The 19,743-nt window shown below is 39.6% G+C and overlaps 1 protein-coding gene across 21 annotated transcripts in view; it reads left to right on the top strand.

The window, feature by feature from the left end:
* LPP (LIM domain containing preferred translocation partner in lipoma) overlaps positions 1 to 19,743 on the top strand; it is a 655,109-nt gene that overhangs the window by 215,869 nt on the left and 419,497 nt on the right. For all 21 annotated transcript variants that reach the window (XM_070509219.1, XM_070509220.1, XM_044771277.2 and 18 more), the window contains one exon: positions 8,307 to 8,508. In XM_070509219.1, the coding sequence (XP_070365320.1) occupies positions 8,316 to 8,508 (193 nt within the window). In that variant the 5' untranslated portion in view covers positions 8,307 to 8,315. The remainder of the gene's footprint in view (positions 1 to 8,306; positions 8,509 to 19,743) is intronic.

Genomic DNA, 19,743 nt, shown 5'->3' with positions numbered 1-19,743 from the left:
AGGGTAAATATTTTCTTGATCACTTAGCCAAGTAGAAACATTGTTATTAAACGTGACCTAGAGTGCAAGTTTGGGGTCACATGACTTCTGTGCTAATTTTCAATGGCGTGGGTGCTGTCTCTTTTGGAAGACAAATTCTTTACTCTTTTGTCCATTCCATTGCCTTTTACCCACTCTTTCTAGTTATCATCCAACAGTCCATAGCATTATTAGCTTGTTTTGTGAAACTTTTCCACCAGAAATGCGTTTTGGAAGCAGAACAACTGGGTTTGAATCCAGTCTCTGATATGTACTAGCTGCTGCATTACCCTGGAGAAGTCACTTCAGCGTCTCTAAATCTTGGTTTTTGAATATTCACATTAGAAGGAACAGATGAGTTCCGAAGATTTCTCCCAGCTGGGACTCTTGATGACCTCTTCGCCATTGAATAGCCTGTCCTGGCTGTTGTCAGCCCATGACTGATGGGAGTTGCCGCAAATAAAGACCAGTCAATTAGTAATGGATTTGGTTCCATTCTCTCCTTTGCCTTCTCCTGAGAGTCCTGGTCTCTTAGGGCTGTTGTTTCCCTATCAGGGTGGATTGTTCCCTTTTCATGTGACTTTCTGAATCTGAAGTGAAAGTGCATTGTGGGGCTAGGTCTCTATTCTGCCTCACTTCTTTATCAGAGACAAATGTTTATTTATCTGGACTGATGCTTCTCTCCCATGCTGCTTCTTCGTCTACTTGGGATCTACAACGGCATTTGAGTTTTTCTTGCCACCAACAGTGTCACCATTAATAAGGATTGCACCTTTACCATTGATTTGTATTCATACTAACTCTGTGCAAGGCAGGTTGACATTTAATGTGTTGATTCCTAGCCTACCTCCTTTCACTCTACACTCCCTGGTCAGTGGAACTCATAGGAATTAAGACAGTTTTGTAAGAAACCTCAGCTTACTCAATTTGCAGACTTGGAGGAGGAATCAGGAGCATGAGAGTTGGAAGGACTGGTTGCAGACGTCTAATCTTTGGTTTACAGAGGCGAGAGACTTGGAGGTTCAAGGAGGTCAAGGGACTAAAGTCATAGAACCAATTAGTGACTGAGCTAGAAATTATACCAAGTCCACTACATCTAGGTCCAGTGCTTTTTCCACTATTTCCAACTGACTCTCAGATGGCCTATATAAAGGTTTGGCATTTCTGTAGAGTGTTCTCGTCACCCCTTCCGAGTAATGCCAGCTGTCCATGCAGAGAGTGGGGCACTTAGCCAGTGCTGGGCCAAAGCTGCCTGTAAAGAGAAGTTGAGTGAATACATTGACATTTTCAGTCCCTGGTAGATCCTGCTCTGGCCTTCCGGCTCTCATCTGACCCGATGCTTCAGAGGAAGAGTGATTGCATTTGCTGTTCAGCTAACAATTGTGTGTAATTTTCAGCCTGCCTTATTCTTTAACGTTCTCTTCCCACGCTTCCATCACATGCCACAGCATATCTGCTTCGTAATTACACTGGTAGGGACTTACCTACATCGTTTGGAAAAGGTTTGCCTAAAGTACTTATTTACTTGTGCATAATAAATCTTGATTGATACCTTGGTAATCTGTGAGATCAAGCTAAGATTCCCTCCCACAACGGTGAAGATTGAAGAGTCAGGGAAACGGGTGATAAGAAAAAGAAGAAAAAAAAAAGAGAGCTGAGCTTCCTCACTGATGAGCTAAGAGGAGAATTATAGATGATTCGGAATCTCCATGGCTGACTTTTGTTTGCTTTTGGCTAGTTCTAGAGTCCGGATCTTGCATAGAATCGTAAGAGTTTGTGAAGAGTTGTCATTAGCAGTCATCTAATCCAATCACCTCATTTTCAGAGGAGGACACTGCGGTCCCTGAGAGAGCAAAGGTTGCACTATGAGCTCATGGCATAGCTAGGACTGGAAACTGGGTCTGAATTCAGAAGATCCATCCAGTATCCTCCAGCTGAATACCAAGATGTAGAAAAAGCTGATCAGCAGTAGCCTGGAAGGTGAAGCACGTTGTGCCATTTTAATAGATCATTAAGAAAGCAGTTTTGAAATTCTAGGATGGTAGTGACTTTTACATAAAGAGGAAAGATAGTGAAAAACCTCCAAAGTTATAGGAAAGTGTTATTTAAATCTTAATTGCTTGTTTAAATGAAGAAAATGTGGCTAAGGGACATGAATCCTAAACTTTAGTTTGCCATCAACTACATCTGATAAGTCACACAGCGCCTCAATGTCTTTATTCTTCTACCACTAAAATAGTGATGTTAGTAATCTGTCTCTTCCTTCAGTATCATTCATTTATTCAGCAAACATTGACCAAGAGCCAGGCCTTGGGTTAATTGCCAAGGGAGATTAGGGACTAATGCAACGTGATTTAAAGATTATTATAAATGCTGTTGGTCAATTCTTCTCAACCCTTGAATCAGAATATGTACATAAAGAGTCCCAGATGAGTCTAGTGTGCAGACAGTTTTGAAAACCAATTCTGTAAGCTTACAGCACTTGGTGTTAGATAATACCGTGCAATGATTGGTTGATTGTTTTTAAATTTGGTGATCTATGTAAATGTTTAAAGAAGAGTACAATGTTGATTTTAGAATAGAAAAACAACTTGAGCAAACACTAGTTAGTTCTGTTTTTATGGATGACAGTGACTTGTCATTCACGTGGTCTCTTTAGAGAGGCTTAGTAGCTTTTTTTAGTGTTAAGTGTCACTTTCCCTGTAGCTCTGTTTTCCCACCTGCAGAGGAAGGTCTTAGTCACATAGGAACTTTGTAGTTATTTGAGTTATGTTGTGCCTTGATTAGTTTGGTCAGACTTTTGACTTCTTCAGTTTGTGATCCTGCGGCTCATGATGGTTAGGTCTGATGGAACACAATAGAGAAGATCCAGGAGCTAGGAATGGAGATACGAATAAAATCTGCTGTTTCAAAGTGATGATTTCCTTTGGACTGTGGTATTTTCCTTTTGCCTCCAACCAGAGAAGTGGTTCTGTGGTGAAGACCATGGATTTGGGGTCAAAGACCTTTGTCTAAGCTTCAGCTTTGCTATTTGTTAACTGTGTATCCTTGAGTAAGTTATTTAACTCTTACAGTCTTACCATCTTGATCTGCTAAATGTGGAGAATGATAATCCTACCTCATATAATAGTCAGAATATGTAGCCATTAGAAAATTGCTTGGCATATGGTAAGTCCTTAATAGACGCTTGCTATTTATTGTCGGCCTGTGGCTTTCTTGTACCCACTTAACAGCTAGAAGAAGAGGACAGAAGATCAAGAAAGAGGGTGTAAGTGAAACCTCTTAGGTTCTTAATTGCTTTGCATTTGACGACAGTTCCTGAAAGACCAGTGCTTAGGGAGCCCCAGCTCTCTAATTCCCTTCATTAGTAGGCATTTTGCTTAGACGAGGGCCGTTTCTCTTGTTTGCCTCTCTTCTGATGGTGTTTGTGTATCTTCAGAGCCTCTGTGGGGATCTTCCCTTTCACTTCTTGCTTTCGTGATCGTTGTAACCTTAGAGTGAAACCGATCTAGAACCAGAGGAAGTAAGAGCAGAGTAAGTTTTGGTCCAGCAAAACCAACTCTCTTCACTGATTATCTTTGTGTTTACATTGGTCTCTCTGAGAAGCTGAGAAACCCCAACTGACTTGTTCTAGTTCATCTGTTCACTACACTTGTGAGGTTTCCTCAAACCCGTTTATCAAAATGAAGGGCTGTAATTAAGATCTCAGAGAAGGAAAGCACTGTAGAGTATTAGAGCTGCCTGGGACTTTACAGACATTCCTTCTGCAAACGAGTATTCTCTCTGGTTAAAGGTCACACTGGCAAAGTTGAGACTAGAACTTGGGCTACAGGGACTCTGTGTCTATGCTGTTGTATTTATTGCCTTCCTTGGATCTATCCTGCATGGATTAATTTTTCTTACATAGAGTTTTCACTCCTGTCAGATTACTGGTCAAAGATAAAAGTTCTAGTCCTTATTTCTCTATATAAGTTCTTTAAAAAGCAAAGCTTACTTTATCTTTGAAAGCTTTTCCCTAAGTATTTTCCCTGAGTCCCTCATTTCAGTACAAATGGTCTGCTCCCTGTCCCACAGAAATTTCTTGCTTCTTCCTTGAGCTCACCGTGTTTCCAGCCATCATGCTTATTGCTCCCTTTATCCTTCACAGCCACCCAGCTTTCAAAGTCTTTGTTAAGGCCTACCCCTGCCAAGCCTGTGCTAGCTCCTGTGATGTACTCCAGGTTTTTTTTGTATGCTTTGTGTTGCTCTCTCTCTCTTTTCACAGATACAGATATATCTGCCCACAGGTAGGTTTCAAGCTCCTTGAGTACAAGATGAGAATCTGATTCATCTGGAGCTCCCCTGCTAGGCAAATCAATTTATTCATTCATTAAACTAACAGATATTTTTATTGAGTGCCTATTATGTATTAGGCCCTGGGATTAGAGAATAATTACTTCCACTCTCAAAGCTTCAAGAGTTTAGTTTGGGATACAGACAAGCAGAGAGACAGAGTGACACATGATGAGTGCAAGGATGGCAGTACTCCAGGTGCTGTGGAAGTGTACTAAAGGGTATGCAACTTGAACTGGAGGATAGAGAACATGAATTATGTCTTTAAGGGCTAGAAGGAGGTGATAGCATCTAAATCATGCAGAGTAGATGAGAGATCATTTTTAATTGAGAGGTAACTTGGTTGAAAGGGGGCGGAGATAAAACCTAGAGGAAATGGATGAAATTTCAGCAGAATATAAATGCTGAAAAATAACCTCAAAACAAGCATAAAACTACTACATTTATCATAGAAGTTATTGGAAATATGATTAGGATCTATTATTAAAGTATCATATCTATATGACTTTACACTGAATTCTGATAAACTTTTAAAGGTCAGGTAATTCCAATCTCGTTATTAAACTAATCCAAACAGTAGAAAAGGATACAGAACCCTCATATCAAAACCTAATAATGATAAGTAAAACAAGTAGGGAAAAAACATTACAGAATGATCAGTCTTATGATTACATGTACAAAAATTCTATATAAAATAGCATATTTAATTCATCAATATATCAAACAAAACACTACAATTGTGACTGAGTGGGATTCTTTTTAGAAATGCAAAGATGGTTCAATATCTGGAAATCTGTCAACATGATTCATTACATTGCTAAATTAAGGAAGGGAAAAAGAGATGATTATATCAATGGATGCTAAGGAGGGAGATATAGAGATTCTAGAAAGGGATGAGTAGCCAAAGAGATTAGCATTCATTCATTCACTCCTTCATGCATAACACAGTTTTCAAAGGGTTCCTAGCCAAGCATTGTGCTGGTATAGTGAGACCACTCAGGAGCTTCCAGCTTATTGGGGGAGACAAGCAGGTGAATAAATAGCTTCCGTGTGGACTGTTATAGGTATGAAACAAGTACTAAAAGAGCCCAGAATTAAGCTACTCTTTTTGGGGGGAGTTAGGGAAATGTTCACAGCATCAGAGACATTTGAGCTGGGTCAAGATAAAAAAAATAGGACTTGATGGAAAATGAAGGGAGGGAAATGGCATTGTAGGTTGTGGGCACAGCATGAGCAAGGGTTTGGGTCATGAAAATTCATTACAAATCCTGAGAATGGTGTCACTGAGCCACTGTTAACATACAGAAGAATGGTATGAGAGGATGCTGTTAAGGTCATCTGCAAACTGGCACTCTCAGGAAGTAGAGCTAGAAATCTCTCCATGGGAAAGGCAGTGTTAGGGTAATAGATGGTGCTGAAGACAACTGAAAAGATGATGGAGTCAATGATTTGCATATCGATGCTTAAGTTTTTGTTTTTCATACTCTCCCAGAACTTGCCTGTTCCTTTATATCTATGGCATATCTGAAAAGGTCAGGATTCCACAGTTAATTGGCAATGTGAGATTGCTCTGGAAATGTGGCTCTTTGGTTTAGAAATCACTGCATCCTACATTAACTCATTTTTTAAAGTTTCTGCTTTGGAATAACGTTTGATTTACAGAAAAGTTGCAAGGATAATATTAACCCATTTTTTAAAATGTACAAATAACATTTATACTACAAATGTGCACAGTGCATTAGAATTTTCAAACCTTTATTTTATCCTACTTGTTCCCCACTTAGACTCGCTTCAGTCATGTTGAAAGCAGAACAGACCCTTTTATCCCCTTTTAGTAGAAGACTGAGACTCAATTAAAAAAAAAAAAAACAACAACACGAAACCAAAATTAGTGTTTCTCAACCCTGAGAGATGGGCTTGGTTTTGGTATTAAAAAAAAATCTTCTCAAATGATTCTCATGTACAGCCAAGTTTAAGAACCATGAGTAAACCAGACATTCATGGTTGTTTTTTTGTATTGGTTTTGTGCTGGGCCTTATCATGGTGGTTTAGGGATGTGTAGATATCTCCCTGCCCTTTCAAGGAACTCACAGTTTATCAGGTGGATATGTACATAGCATGTGCACAAGGTATAGTGGGGAAAGAGGAAAAGAAGGGGCCTGCAACCATAGTGAAAAGCCAATGTCACTACTGGCTTCAGTGACAGAAACCTCATGGTTCCCAATTCAGAGTCCTCTTCATTGATTCATGTCATCCTCTCTTATAGAGAAAACTACACCTCTAACAATTTTCCTCCTCTCTCTTTGCATAGCGCTTTACTGTATATAAAGCACTCTAATGTTATTGTCTCGTTGGTTGTCATAAAAACTCTGTGAGTTAAAGAGGACAGGGCTTTGATCTTAATTTTGAGGGACTGGAGGTACCTGAGGACCAGATGGGGAGAGGGGGCTGCTCAAGGTCGTGTCACTCATACTGGTGTGGCCTGATACTAATACTCAGGCAACACTGTGCCGGGGCCCTACCCCTTCCCCTCCAACTCTTCATTGTCATGGCACGTGCTAAGGTTTTTATTTTTTCCTGCATTTCCAGTCTTCTTTGTCTCTAAAGACATCTGGAGATAATCATGTAGCTCTCTCAATTAATTCAGTTCAATTAATAAATTACTGGGTGGATTTGGGGCTGGGAGCGGGTGCAGGGTGCCTTCCGGGCCTCCCCGTGCTGGAGAGCTCTTGCAATCAGGCTTGGAGAGCCCTCCTCAGCAGCAGTCTGTGAGGCTCAGCCCCAGCCTGCAGGCTGCCTGGAGTGGTGATTGGCTTACCTTGACACGCTAGACATCCTTTTGCTTTCCTCACATAGTGTATTGTAATCTGATGAGAACCGCACCTGGGCTGGGCTGGTTTGTCCCCCTCCCAGTTAAGTTTTGCATAAAGGTCCAATATCCTATCAGTTCAGCATAGCTCCCAATGCTGCATTTCTTTGACATGTGGGGCTGACCTGTGCATTACAGGTGTTGAATATTCTAGTCCCTGGCTACTAAGTGCCAGTAATTGTCCCGCATTGTGCAAACAAATGTCCCCATTCCCCCAATTTGCAAGTGCCCCTTGGTGGGGGCATAGCTTCTCCAACCAGAGGGATCGTTTTCAAGTGTCCTGACATTCACTTGTAATGTCCTGGTTTCAAGAGTAAACTTTTGGTGGTTCCTTGATGCCTACCCACTAAATTCAAACTCCTCAAGCTTGCATGCAAAGCTGTTTGGGTTTTGGTTCCATCCCACGTTTTAGTTCTTTGCTAGCTACTTTTCCTTGTTCCCCCTCCAGCCGCTAAACATAAATTGCCTGTGCAATTTTGCTACATTGTTAAAGCCTGACCTCTACTCAGCACTCCAGGCCCAGTCTGAAGGTCAACTCATTAACAAGGTCTTCCTTCTGCTCCCACCAAGAGGTGAACTTGTCTTTTTCTGCATCCCAGCAACACTTTTTTTTTAACCTCAGTTAGATAATATCACCTCATTTAAGTAAGTTACCACCGTTTAATTGGTGTGGTAATCATTTTAATAAATTATTAATGAAATTGAAGATTTTTTCCAACTTTGCTGGTATAAGATTCTCCTACCATATGAACTTCTTCAGGTTAGGGACCATCTCTTATTTATATTTATTTCCTGAATGGTGCTGGGCACTAAAATGGATAAGTGTTGAAAGAGGTAGTCAAGATTGGTTTAAGGAGTGTTTAATTTTTCTCCTCCTCCAGTTAAGGTAAGCTTTCCTCACTGTCCTCTGCCTCCTTCTTCTTTCTGCCTTCTTCCATCTTTTCTCTTTCTTCTTTCTTCTTCTCAGGCAGCTTCATCAAGTCTTCATTAAGTATGGATTAAGATGAAATAATAATGAAGTGAGGTATGTCGCCTCCATTTTCATGCTTCTGTAAAAACAATTGTGTTAATTTCTTTTCAATTCCAGATTCCAACCATGTCTCACCCATCTTGGCTGCCACCGAAAAGCACTGGTGAGCCCTTTGGCCATGTGCCTGCACGGATGGAGACCACCCATTCCTTTGGGACCCCCAGCATTTCAGTGTCCACACAACAGCCACCCAAGAAGTTTGCACCAGTGGTTGCTCCAAAGCCCAAGTACAACCCCTACAAGCAATCTGGAGGTGAAGGTCAGTGTGGGGACATCAGGGTTGGGTGCCCAAAGTGGGACAGTTCAATATAATAAAAGTGGCTTACAGCACAATGTTGTGTCAGAAAAAGCTAGCTCAAGAATTCATAATGTGGTTATCACAGTTTATAGACTATCAAAGATTAAAGAACACCTAGAAACCATCTAGGCCACCCCTTCTCGTAGGGATAAAGAGATTGAGACCTTTTAGGGGTTATATGGCTATGTTTATACTGTGAGTTAGAGGTGGAGCCAAAACTAGAACCCTCGTCCCTTCATTCATAGCTCAGTGCCCTTCTACTGCATCATCCTCCATCTCCTTCCATTGTCTTCTAGAGATATGTCTACCACCCAGTTTTCCCTCCCTATTGCCCTTGGTCAAGTGCCCCAAAATGCTGCCAAGCAGTGATCTGAAGGGAAACCCATACAAAGTGAACCTAATAAGGCACTTGGAATCGTTTTGCCTTCTCTGGCTATTTTTCCTTCTGTAGGCTGCTGTAGGGTAAAATGGTCTAGAGAGTTCTGTGAGGTCTGCATTTGTGGAAGCTCACAGACAAATTTGAGTGAAGCCTAGTGTTAGGCATTTTTGATAGCAGTCTATTCAGTTTACATCAAGTGGAGTTTGAAGATCTGCATGAGCTCAGCATCGCAGGTGTGTAAGTACGTGCCCACTCACACAGTAAACCCATAGGCAGTGTGAAGAGCACTGTGCTTTTTGTTGAAGAAGTCTATATTTTTACCAATCAATGTCAGCAGCTCATCCAAATCCATGAACACTAATGCATAACTAGCAAACAGAAAAACGTTAGGCTTCTGGGAGCTGAGAGAAAAGGGGCAGTGAAAGGAGATTCAGCACCCCTTTTTTTAATTTCTCCCTCATGTCTGCCTCCTCCCCATCCTGCTTTTAAAAAAAATCATGTTACCCTCTCCACGATATTTCTAATTGCTTCTTGCATGACATTAGTGTGTTCGTTTAGACAATTTTGCATGAGACTCTTTCACATTCTCTGACACAGTTCAGTTTTTCTCGTTTCCTCCTAGTCCTCTCACTGCCCCCAGTACACACTTCACTGGTCTATTGGTACTTTAATTAGTATCTAATGACTTCTGAAGTCAGAAGCCTAGACCAGTTGTCTAGCTTATGTAAGGTGGCTGGCTGCTTAGGCAGGTGATAGGGAGGTCAGGCATCAGCATGCACACCTGAGCTGTGGCTGTGGATCTTTGGGTATCCTTTCTCCAGAAAGGGCAAGAGCAAGACCATTAGAAAGCTGCTCTGGAAAAATAATAAATGACATCCTTGGTGGTCTCCTAATCTCCACGGCAGTGTCTGGAGTTTTATTGGCCTTGAAGGAGACTACATCATTGCTGTTAATCAAGGACTTAGTGGAACTGGTTTTCCTTGGCTCATCATTCTTTAGTGGTTGCAGGATTTGGGAATGGGATTTGGAAGAGAATCCCTCTTTCTAAGGACAGGAGGAATCATGTGTTGGCTTTCTCGATGTTTCCCATTGTCTGCTTACTAGGTGGATTGTTATTTTGTCTCCTAACTTTAGGGGAGAGATAAAACGGACTCCCCTACAATATGAAGGGAGTAAGACGGGTTCCCTGCTAGAGTAGGAGGCAAACATGTGAGGAAGGCTTAGGAAGTATGACAGTCGATGCACACCCAAGGGTTAGCATGGGGGCAGGTCCTGTGTTAAGTAGGCTAGTAGGTGATGTGTATGAAAGGAAGGAGAGAAGCATGTAATGGTCTCTTCAGACCCCTTCACTTCAAATGCTATGAATTATGTGCATTGGCCCCTTGGGTGCCTCTCCTTACGTTGAGATGCCCCATTCTCTTCACTGCACTGTGTGATGTTTGCCCACTGTCTGTCTTGTTCTCTAGGGACACAGACATAATCTCTACTACTCTGCAGCTCAAACTCTTTGTTCTTTCTCAACATGCCATCCTACACCCTTTTGTCACCTGTCAAAATCCTTCTTATATCACCTTCTCCAGAATGTCTAGGCATGGCCTAGATCAGAAGTGATCACTCCCTTCCCTGGGTTGCCACATACATCTTATTCTGACTATCAAATTTCTGCGTCTTTTGTTATTCCTCCTGCTCTTCCTCTGTCATGTATTGGACATGTACTCTATATAAGGCACTATGTTTTTTCATTATCATTTTACTGTCTTCTCATATAGCCCTATGAAACAAGTGGTTTTTTACATAACGAAATGGAAGCTCAGAGAGGAGAGGTGACATTCTCAATGGTTTTGTGGCCAATGGTTTCCACACTGAGGCTGTTGTCCTTACCCAGCATGCTCTACTGCCTGTCCTTCTATTCATGGCATATGTGGCACTCAGGCCCCATATGATGATGATACTTCCCTACTTCCTTGTAAGAATGTAAGCTTTGTTTCCGCATTTAAGCAACAAGACATGGTTTCTCGCTCGTCCTTATGTTCCTCTTGGCTCTTATTACGTGACTGTGTTTTTAGTAGGAATGATTGTGTATGGTCAAATGTATGTCTGTATGTTCTTATGTATATATATATTTGGATGGATGGCGGATGGCTGGATGGGTGAGTGCACTGCTCAGTAATTCTTCTCTTGCAATAAACAGTTTGGAATATGGCATCCTCATTTGAAGCAATTCAGTCTCATTTAATTTCTGAAGTCTTGATTCTTTCTTGCAATTCTGCCAATCTCTCTCTCTTTTTTAATGTAACCTTTTTTGAATATGTGAAAGAAGAAATTTCCCTTGCATACATACATTTTAAAGACAAATATGGGGAAAAGTTCGTGGATATTCAGACTTCTTGTTTAAATGAAGCTGCATCTCTTCATCTGCTATATATTATGACACGATACTTGTTAGAAGTGTAAGATTTGCTTTACTTTGTATTTAATTGACATGTTAGTACATTCTCTGGTATTCTAAACATTTTTATAATTCATGTCATTTTTTATTTAAATTTTTATACATTTTTAAAATTTATATCTATTTCCTTTTTCTCTTTTTGTACATTTAGAATGTTCTATACCATTAGTGAAATCCCCAGATAATAGGTAACACAGTTTTTATTTGCAGCATGAGTTGATGATGCCAGAGTCCTGTGCCTCAGCTCACCCTCTTCTTTGCTTTCAGCCCACACTATCCCTCAATTTCTAGTCCATAAAGTCTTTTCATTCATAACTTAATTCAGAGCCTGACCTCCAAGAACCTTGGCTGCAAAGACAGAAAGTTGGAACTAATAGAAATCACACAGTCCACCTTTTTCTGGTATAAATGTGAGAACTGTAGTGTGGAGAGTGTAAGTTATTTGCTTAGAGATGTGTGGCCTGCTGAGGGCCGAGTTGGCACTGGACCTCAGGTACCCTCTGTCTGAGTCCAGGGTTTGTCCAGGACCTTGTATTGTATTCTACTGAGGACTCTTTTTCACTGTGCCATAACCTCTTTATGCGTCTCGTATGATTTTTATCACAATGTGCCTTAGACTAGATTTACTTGCATAAGAGCCTATCTCCTTCAATGGACTCAGAACTTTTGGAGCAGGGCCTGTCTGACTCACGCCTTTACTCCCAACAGCAGCCAGCAGGATACCTGACACATGATAGATATTCCATGTCATATTTGAGGTAGTAGTTAAACCACAGCAATATAAACCTGCTTATCCAGGCGCAGGTTCTAGCTTCTCAACTACTTATTACGCTTTATGGTTCTGCAACTCAACCTACGTGTTTGAATTCTTTTACCCTCCCATACCCATTCCTTGAGCTTTTAAGCCCAGGAGTTGTTTAACCACTGTTCCCTCGAAGTTACTGGTTACATTTCTCACCTTGGTATTATGTCTGTATTCTCTGGGGTGTGCTTTCTCATTTTTTAATTCTGACTGTGAAAATGGAAAAGTACCCACATGTTTTCCACATCAACTTATGTTTATGTGATACCATGTGTTATAATTTTCTTTTATAAGGTATTTTGCTAATAACCCTTCTCTAAAGGGCTTTGGCACACTTAAAAGTGAGGTGTGCTTTTTCCCCAGTTAGCTCTTTCGGCCTTAGGCTCCTTTTATTCTGCTACCATTGTTCTTATATTTTTTACTGATTGTTTTTTTAAGAACTTGTGTTTCCGCACCTGTCTTGGAATACCCCTACATTTCCAAATGGCTTTTTGTGTCCTGTACTATATGCTTAAGAGCTCGTATATATTTTTTATTAAGCTTTGTCTTTGAATTTTACCATGTTAAGTGTCTATATCATTTTTAGTGGAATGATTCTTATATGTTCGCTTGGTTTTGTCCCATCACCTTCTATTCTCGACTGATGAGGGCAACAAGATGATGTGATTTTTCTTCTGGTCTTTAAAGTACTAGCCAGTAGTGTTCTTTAACCTATAATCTGAGTCCCCTCTCTGCTTCAAATTTGCAGAAAACCACAAAGCCTTAGACTTTGATGGCAGACAGAGTATAAATCTTTCTTTTTCTGTTCTTGGTAGATACCAAAGTAAGTGAGCTTTCCTACTTTACTAATACAGTATTTTCTTGAGATGGTTTTGAAATTTTCCTGTTATTACAACTCTGGGAATTGGAAATGTTCTCTATCTCTTAATAGTTTGGCTGAATGAAATTTGATAATATTTCTAATGCATTATTACAAGAGATTATCATACAGAATGATTTGTAAAGTTTGCAAGTTTGTAAAGTTGGAGTTGTCTTGTGGCTTAGAGTTGACTTTTTCCAATCTCTGAAGTTTCTCTTAAAAAAACATTTTTTATGTTAAGATTTTTGAAAAAGTGAATCCATAGGGTACAAATTCAAGGTGACCTTTTTGGTGGAATCTCTTTATATTTGTATAATCCTTTATAGTTTATCCAGCACTACCATATTCATTGTCATTTAGTTGTCGAAAGAGGATTCTTACTGTAGCTGTGTGAATTAGGTAGAACAGATGTCATTGCCATTTTACTGGATGGTAAATTACCAGAAGTGAAATAACTTATTCAGTAATCATGTAGCTAGCAGAATAGTAGAACTAGGCTCTGCTCTTCATATCTAGGGCTCTTGCTGATTTTAAAGGGTTCTGTTTATTGGAGAATGGGCTAAACAGCCTTTTCTGTTCTAACTCCATTGTTTTATTATTTCTTGATTCTTCTTTAAAATTAATTTCAAAATGATTACTCTTTTCACAAATATTCCTACATATATTACCTTATACACTTCTATGTAATATAAATAAGGCCTCTGTTATCAAACTTTGCCTGTCTTGCTTCACTCTGACTTGTAAAGTCATATCAGAATGGGTGAAATGAATTCTATTCAGTGACAGTCCTAAACCTGGAAATTTTTTATTAGATCTCTCTGTGCTTTCTGCTACCCTGAGGTTTTTAATCCATTCCATGGAGAGGGACTAGTTATAGGTGATTGCTAATGTGGGGTAGACCGAGTAACTAGAACCAAATACCATCGTAAACAATGGAGTCTCCCATGATGGAGATGACAGCCAAGCTTCTTTCCTTTCTGCTGGCATGCTAGAGCCATTCTTCATGCCTTTATCACAAAGTCTCTGAGCAGCAGAACTGGAAAAGAGTTTGAAGGTTCTCTAGTCCAGTTCTTTCATTTGTCAGATGTGAAAACTTGAGTCTGAGAGGGAAGAGAATGGATTCCTGAGGTTAATCAAGAGTTTTGGGCTGAACTGGGTTCAGAACCCGGGTTTCCTAACTGTGCTCATTCCACTGCATCTCCACTGTCTTGGATTGGAAGAGGCAAGATTGGGCATGGTTCCTAGGAATAGTTGAGTCCTGGGTTATTGATACTTGGTGGAGAACTAGCCTTAGTGATGTGAGGTCATGTAATATGGTTAGGCAAGGCATATTTGTTTTATCAACATATAGCTAAAATTTGATGGAAATGGATGGCCACTTATGGAAATATATTTAAAGAAATAATTTAAAATGGATTTTCCCTACCATTTTTATATTGAGTATATAGACTGGTTTGGTGCTGCTTCTTTTCTTACAGTTAGTAAAACTTTTTTGTTTTTTTTAACCTGGAATAATTGGTGGTAGAAAATATATGACGGGGGCCGGCCCCATGGCCGAGTGGTTAAGTTCACGTGCTCTGCTTCAGCAGCCCAGGGTTTCGCTCGTTTGGCTCCTGGGTGCGGACATGACACCACTCATCAGACCACGCTGAGGCGGCGTCCCACTTGCCACAACTAGAAGGACCCACAACTAAAATATACAACCATGTACTGGGGAGATTTGGGGAGAAAAAAGCAGAAAGCAAAAAAGAAACAAAAAAGAAAATGTATAAGGACTGATTGTGAACTCTGAACAATGATATCTAAATATTTACACTAGCAGTGTGCTCTCCTGTCTCTGGAGTCCTGTAGTCTCTGTTCCCGACCACGAAAGGTAAATCAGGCCTGTGACTTTGGAGGGACAAATGGGAAATATCTTCTATTATGTAGTCCTGACAGTCCTGTGAAGTTGCCGGCAATCACAGAAGAGCAATTGCAACTTCTCAAGACGTTTGTTATAATTATGCATGGTCTATCCTGAGGACAGTCACAAATTCACTGAGAAAGCAGGGACTCTAAGGAGACTCAGGTTTGACTGGCATGCCCCTTTTCTGGTTCAGGGTAAGCATCTTGAGCTCATCTTTCACTGTGGAGTGCAGTACATGAGTTTTAATTTTCAGAACCCTCAGGGGGAAAAGAGGACAAGCTGTTCATTCATTAAAGGGTCAGATAATAATTGTATTAATTTGATCTTTACATTGCATCTTCCCGAAGAGAAAAGAACTTGTAATTCTTTGGCTAGCATCAGATCTTATCAAATATTCGTAGGCCTTATTGACACTCACAGGTGCCAAGTTTCAGTGCTGCTTTGATGGTCAGGGCATTTACGAACAAGCTTCAGTTTCACCACTTGACCTTGGGCATGACAATCTTCTATTTCATGTTTCCTTAATTTACAAAATTAGCTGGTAATATTAATTGTCTTATAAGATTGTTTTGAGGATCAAATATAACAGTGAGTGTGTAAATGTTTTATAAACCATAAAATAACTTACACCTCTAAGGAATTACTATTACATACTTTCTCAACAATTATTTACTTAATACTTAGATTTTGTCCCAGGAACGCTAGGGGCTAAAGTAATGGCAATGAGCAAAACAGAAATCAATCCCTGCCCTTGTGGTATGTATGTACTGCTTGCTATAATAAAAATAGCTAATTGTTTTTATTAATGGTGAATAATATTGTTAAAATTATAAAATAGTAAATGCATTTCATATTCTTACACATACTGTTACTAATACTTATTCTAAATTATACTAACAAAGACTAGACTAACAAATGTGTAGTAGTATGAATACAACTATTACTAATAAAAGTATTCATAAATACTGATGAACATTATTCTAATAGTGATAGCAATCACAATGCCTCAATTTACATAAGCTATAAAATTCTAGAACCAAGGTGAATCTTAAAAATTATCTAATACAACCCGTTCATTTCCTAGATGAGGATAGTTAATTTACTAATACATTTCTAGGGGGTATTGGGCCTTTACCCTAGGAACGCTGTAAATAACAAATCAAAATTGTTGAATACCGGCAGGGGTTATTATCCCAGGTTTAGAGGCTCAGAGAGGTCAGGTGGCTAGTTCAATATTACAGAACAGTAAGTGGTAAAGCTGAGCCTTCATCCTGTGGATTCCTTCCATGGTTCCCACAGTTCTGTGTCACCAATGTGTTTTGGGTGACTTACATAGAAGCTACAGTGATAGAATTAATATGTATGGATAGAGTGGACTAGGTGTTTTAGAACAAAAAGAAGTTCATGTATTGTTACAAAATTTATTTTATTTTGTAACCTGTCAGCTTAATTAACTGCTGAAATGAATTCCTTAATAAGGTTAAGAAGGTAGTAGATTCCTCATCCTTGTCTGACTTCCAAAACTGTGAATAATACAAAGTTGTGTGGTGAGGTGCTCTTTAATCTTCTTTATTTTTAAATTATATAAATGGGTAATACTAGTGGCACTCCATATATTAAATCTGAGCAAAGCTCAATTTGTTTTTTGAGAATAAAATTAAATGTAAAACCACAATAAGGTATGACCACACTCCTGTTAGAACAGCTAAAATGAAAAATCATATCATATGTGGTGAGGATGTGGAGAAACTGAGTCTCTCATACATTGCTGGTAGGAGTGTGTAAGACGGTATAACCACTCTGGAAAACTGTGTGGCAGTTTTTCACCAAAGTGAATGTGTGCTAACCACATGATTCAGCAGGGTACCTTTGGGCATTTAATCCCAAGACATGAAAAGTTATGTTCACACAAAAACCTATACATGAACTTTCTTACCAACTTTTATCATAATGGTAAAATGCTGGAAAGAACCCAAGTGTCCTTCGAAGGGTAAATGTTTAAACAGCCTCTGGTACATCCATGCAATAGAATAATTTATTCATCAATGAAAAGGAATGAACTAGTGATACATGCAATAGCCTGGGTTGACTTCAAGGGAATTATGGTTAATGAACAAAGAAAAAAGTTAATCTTGAAAGGTTACGTGTACTGTGTGATTCCAATTATAAGACATTCTTGAGATGACAAGACTCTAGAGATGGAGAGCAGATTAGTGGTTGCTAAGGGACAGGAATGGGGGATGGAGTGGGGCAGGGTGTCGGTGTTCATACCAAGGAAAAGCAACAGGGAGTCTTTTTGTGGTGGTGGAACAATTCTGTATCTCAGTAGTGGTGGTGGTTGCATGAATCTATACATGGGATAAAATTGTGTAGAACTATATACCCACACAAATGAATGCAGGTTATAAAATGATGAAAACCGAATAAGGGCTAGTTAACAGTAATGCAACAATGTCAGTTTCTTGGCTTTGTTTTGTCTTATTTCCTTATTAGATGTTACCATTGCCAGAAGCTGGGTGAGTGGTACATGGGACTCTATAGTATTTTTATAGCTTTCTGTGAGTCTATATTTCAAAATAGAAAGTTTAGTAATAATAAGATAAATACATGCATATAGATTTCTTAATGTTTTCTTCTCTTTTTCAAGGTGCCATCTTGCATGCATGCTGAATTGCCTGCCCCACACTTTGAAGATCACCTTTAGAATGTATGGTTTAAATCAGTGGTTTTCAAAGCTGGCCAGTCATCAGAAAGACTTGGGGAACATTTTAAAAAAAGGAAAAACACAGTCCCTGGGGCTCATATCAGTTCTACACAATCAGAATCTCAGGTCATGGGCCCCAGGAATCTGTATTAAAACAAAAGAAAATAAAATATAACTCCCCAGATAATTCTGACTGATGCTCAATCCGAGTTTGGGAACCATTCATTTATTTCAGTAACTCCAGGGGCCAATGTTTTGATGCCCTTTGAAACTTCTCCAGGCCCTATGAGTGCAAACTCTCTCTTTGGCTAATGACAGTGGCTTTTGAAATCTTAATACATCTTTTATCAATGAACAATGTAGAGATTCTGGGACTCAAATCATCCTTCATATTGCTATGCTTTTCCTTCTGCGCTTTTATCATAAACACCAGTTTCCTGCATATGTTGTCCTAAGGAATTTTAATTGGGTCCCAAACACAGAAAAAGAGGCAAAAAAAAAAAAAAAAAAAAAAAGAAAAGAAAAGAAACGGATTCTTCTAGAGTGCCTCAGCAATGCCCGAGCTTCTGCATTGTAGAGCTCTTGCTACTATGTAACTTCAGGTTGCAATGCCTGAAATCTCAGAGGATTTTGGGTCATGACAGGCCTATGTAAATCATCTATAAATGGATTCATTATGGATATTATAAAAATAAATCCGACACCTGAGCCTTTGGGCAAATATACCATATAAAGAAATCATACCCTGGGACAATGATTGACCCTAGGAGCTGTAAAATAAAAAAAAAAATCGTGGCACTATATTTTTATCATCCTTCCCTAAATTTTCTGTAGCCAGAGACTGGACGGCTGAGGACAGCACCAGGGACAGAGGATACAGGTCCCTGAGTGACTCCTTGAGCCTTCTAGCACTTTGACCTTCCAGCATTCTCTCTTATTATCCATTCTTTACATTGTTCTATATGTTGCTGTTTTCAGACAGAATAGACAGTCTGCCAGTCAAGATAGATATTTAATAGCCACCATATACCCACAAAGTTGCATTCTGTAAATTCAGTGCCATAAAAGAATATAAAGGATATGTTAAAGGAGGAATTGGGGAAAGCTTCACAGAGGAGGGGATATCTGAGTTGAGTCTTGGAAAATGAGTTAGTTGTTAGCCAGGCAGAAGAGGGTGGTGGGCAGGATAACACACCAAGCAAAGGGAACAGCACGTGCAAAAGCAGAGAAAGGCAACCATTCTGACTCTTGTAATTTTGGCGGCTCTTTACTGATGTCCTTAGGCAGTGTATCTGGGCTCCTGAGAGTCGCTTTACAATATGAGCAGAGTACCTTCACTATGGCTAGACTCAAACATCTAGTATGCTCTGAAACATACCTCTAGGAATAGCTCCAGGAAGTTGGGTAGTTGCAGGGATGAAGCACCAAGAAACACGAGCATAGGGGTCTTATCATACCATGGGCAAGAAGCACCTTCCTGGTGATGCTGCCCAGAAGAGTCATGCCCTTTCTCCCCAAGCATCTATCATACCTGAGAATGAAATGTTTCTGTATATACAGGTGCTAAGACAAAAAAGAAGGGGAAAAAAACAGTTCTCACTCTTAATTCTCTCAAAACTAGGTCTAAGCAGCCTTTTTACCTAGTCAAGCACACACTCTTAAGAACGTGAGATGTGAGCCAACTAGAAATTTTTTTTGTCGTTCTGTTTTACTCTCTTACTTATCTCCACTTTGGGATCTCCTGAGAAAACAGGAAGCAACGAAAGGAGGACTTTATTATGAAATATTTATTACAACTTCCAACTTTACAGATGTGTGTGTGTGTGTGTATGAGTGTGAGAATAGATTTTGAAGCACTTTCCCACATAATATCTAGTTTAATCACCACAATGTGCTGTAACATTATTATGGTTCCTACATTATTGTGGTTCCTAGAGACAAATGAAAAATCCAAGATTCAGAGGACCCATGCTGAAGTTTGTAGAAGCCACATTTGACTGAATTTTAGTATCTTCCCTTGAGTCAAGTATCAGTAATATAGCATGACCACTATATAATAATCATTGATTATTACTATTGCTAAAACAATTTCTGTAG

This window comes from Equus asinus, chromosome 5, assembly GCF_041296235.1.
Source record: "Equus asinus isolate D_3611 breed Donkey chromosome 5, EquAss-T2T_v2, whole genome shotgun sequence".
Lineage (NCBI taxonomy): Eukaryota > Metazoa > Chordata > Mammalia > Perissodactyla > Equidae > Equus > Equus asinus.
The sequence above is the reverse complement of the archived record's forward strand: the minus strand, read 5'-3'. Positions and strand labels throughout refer to the sequence as shown.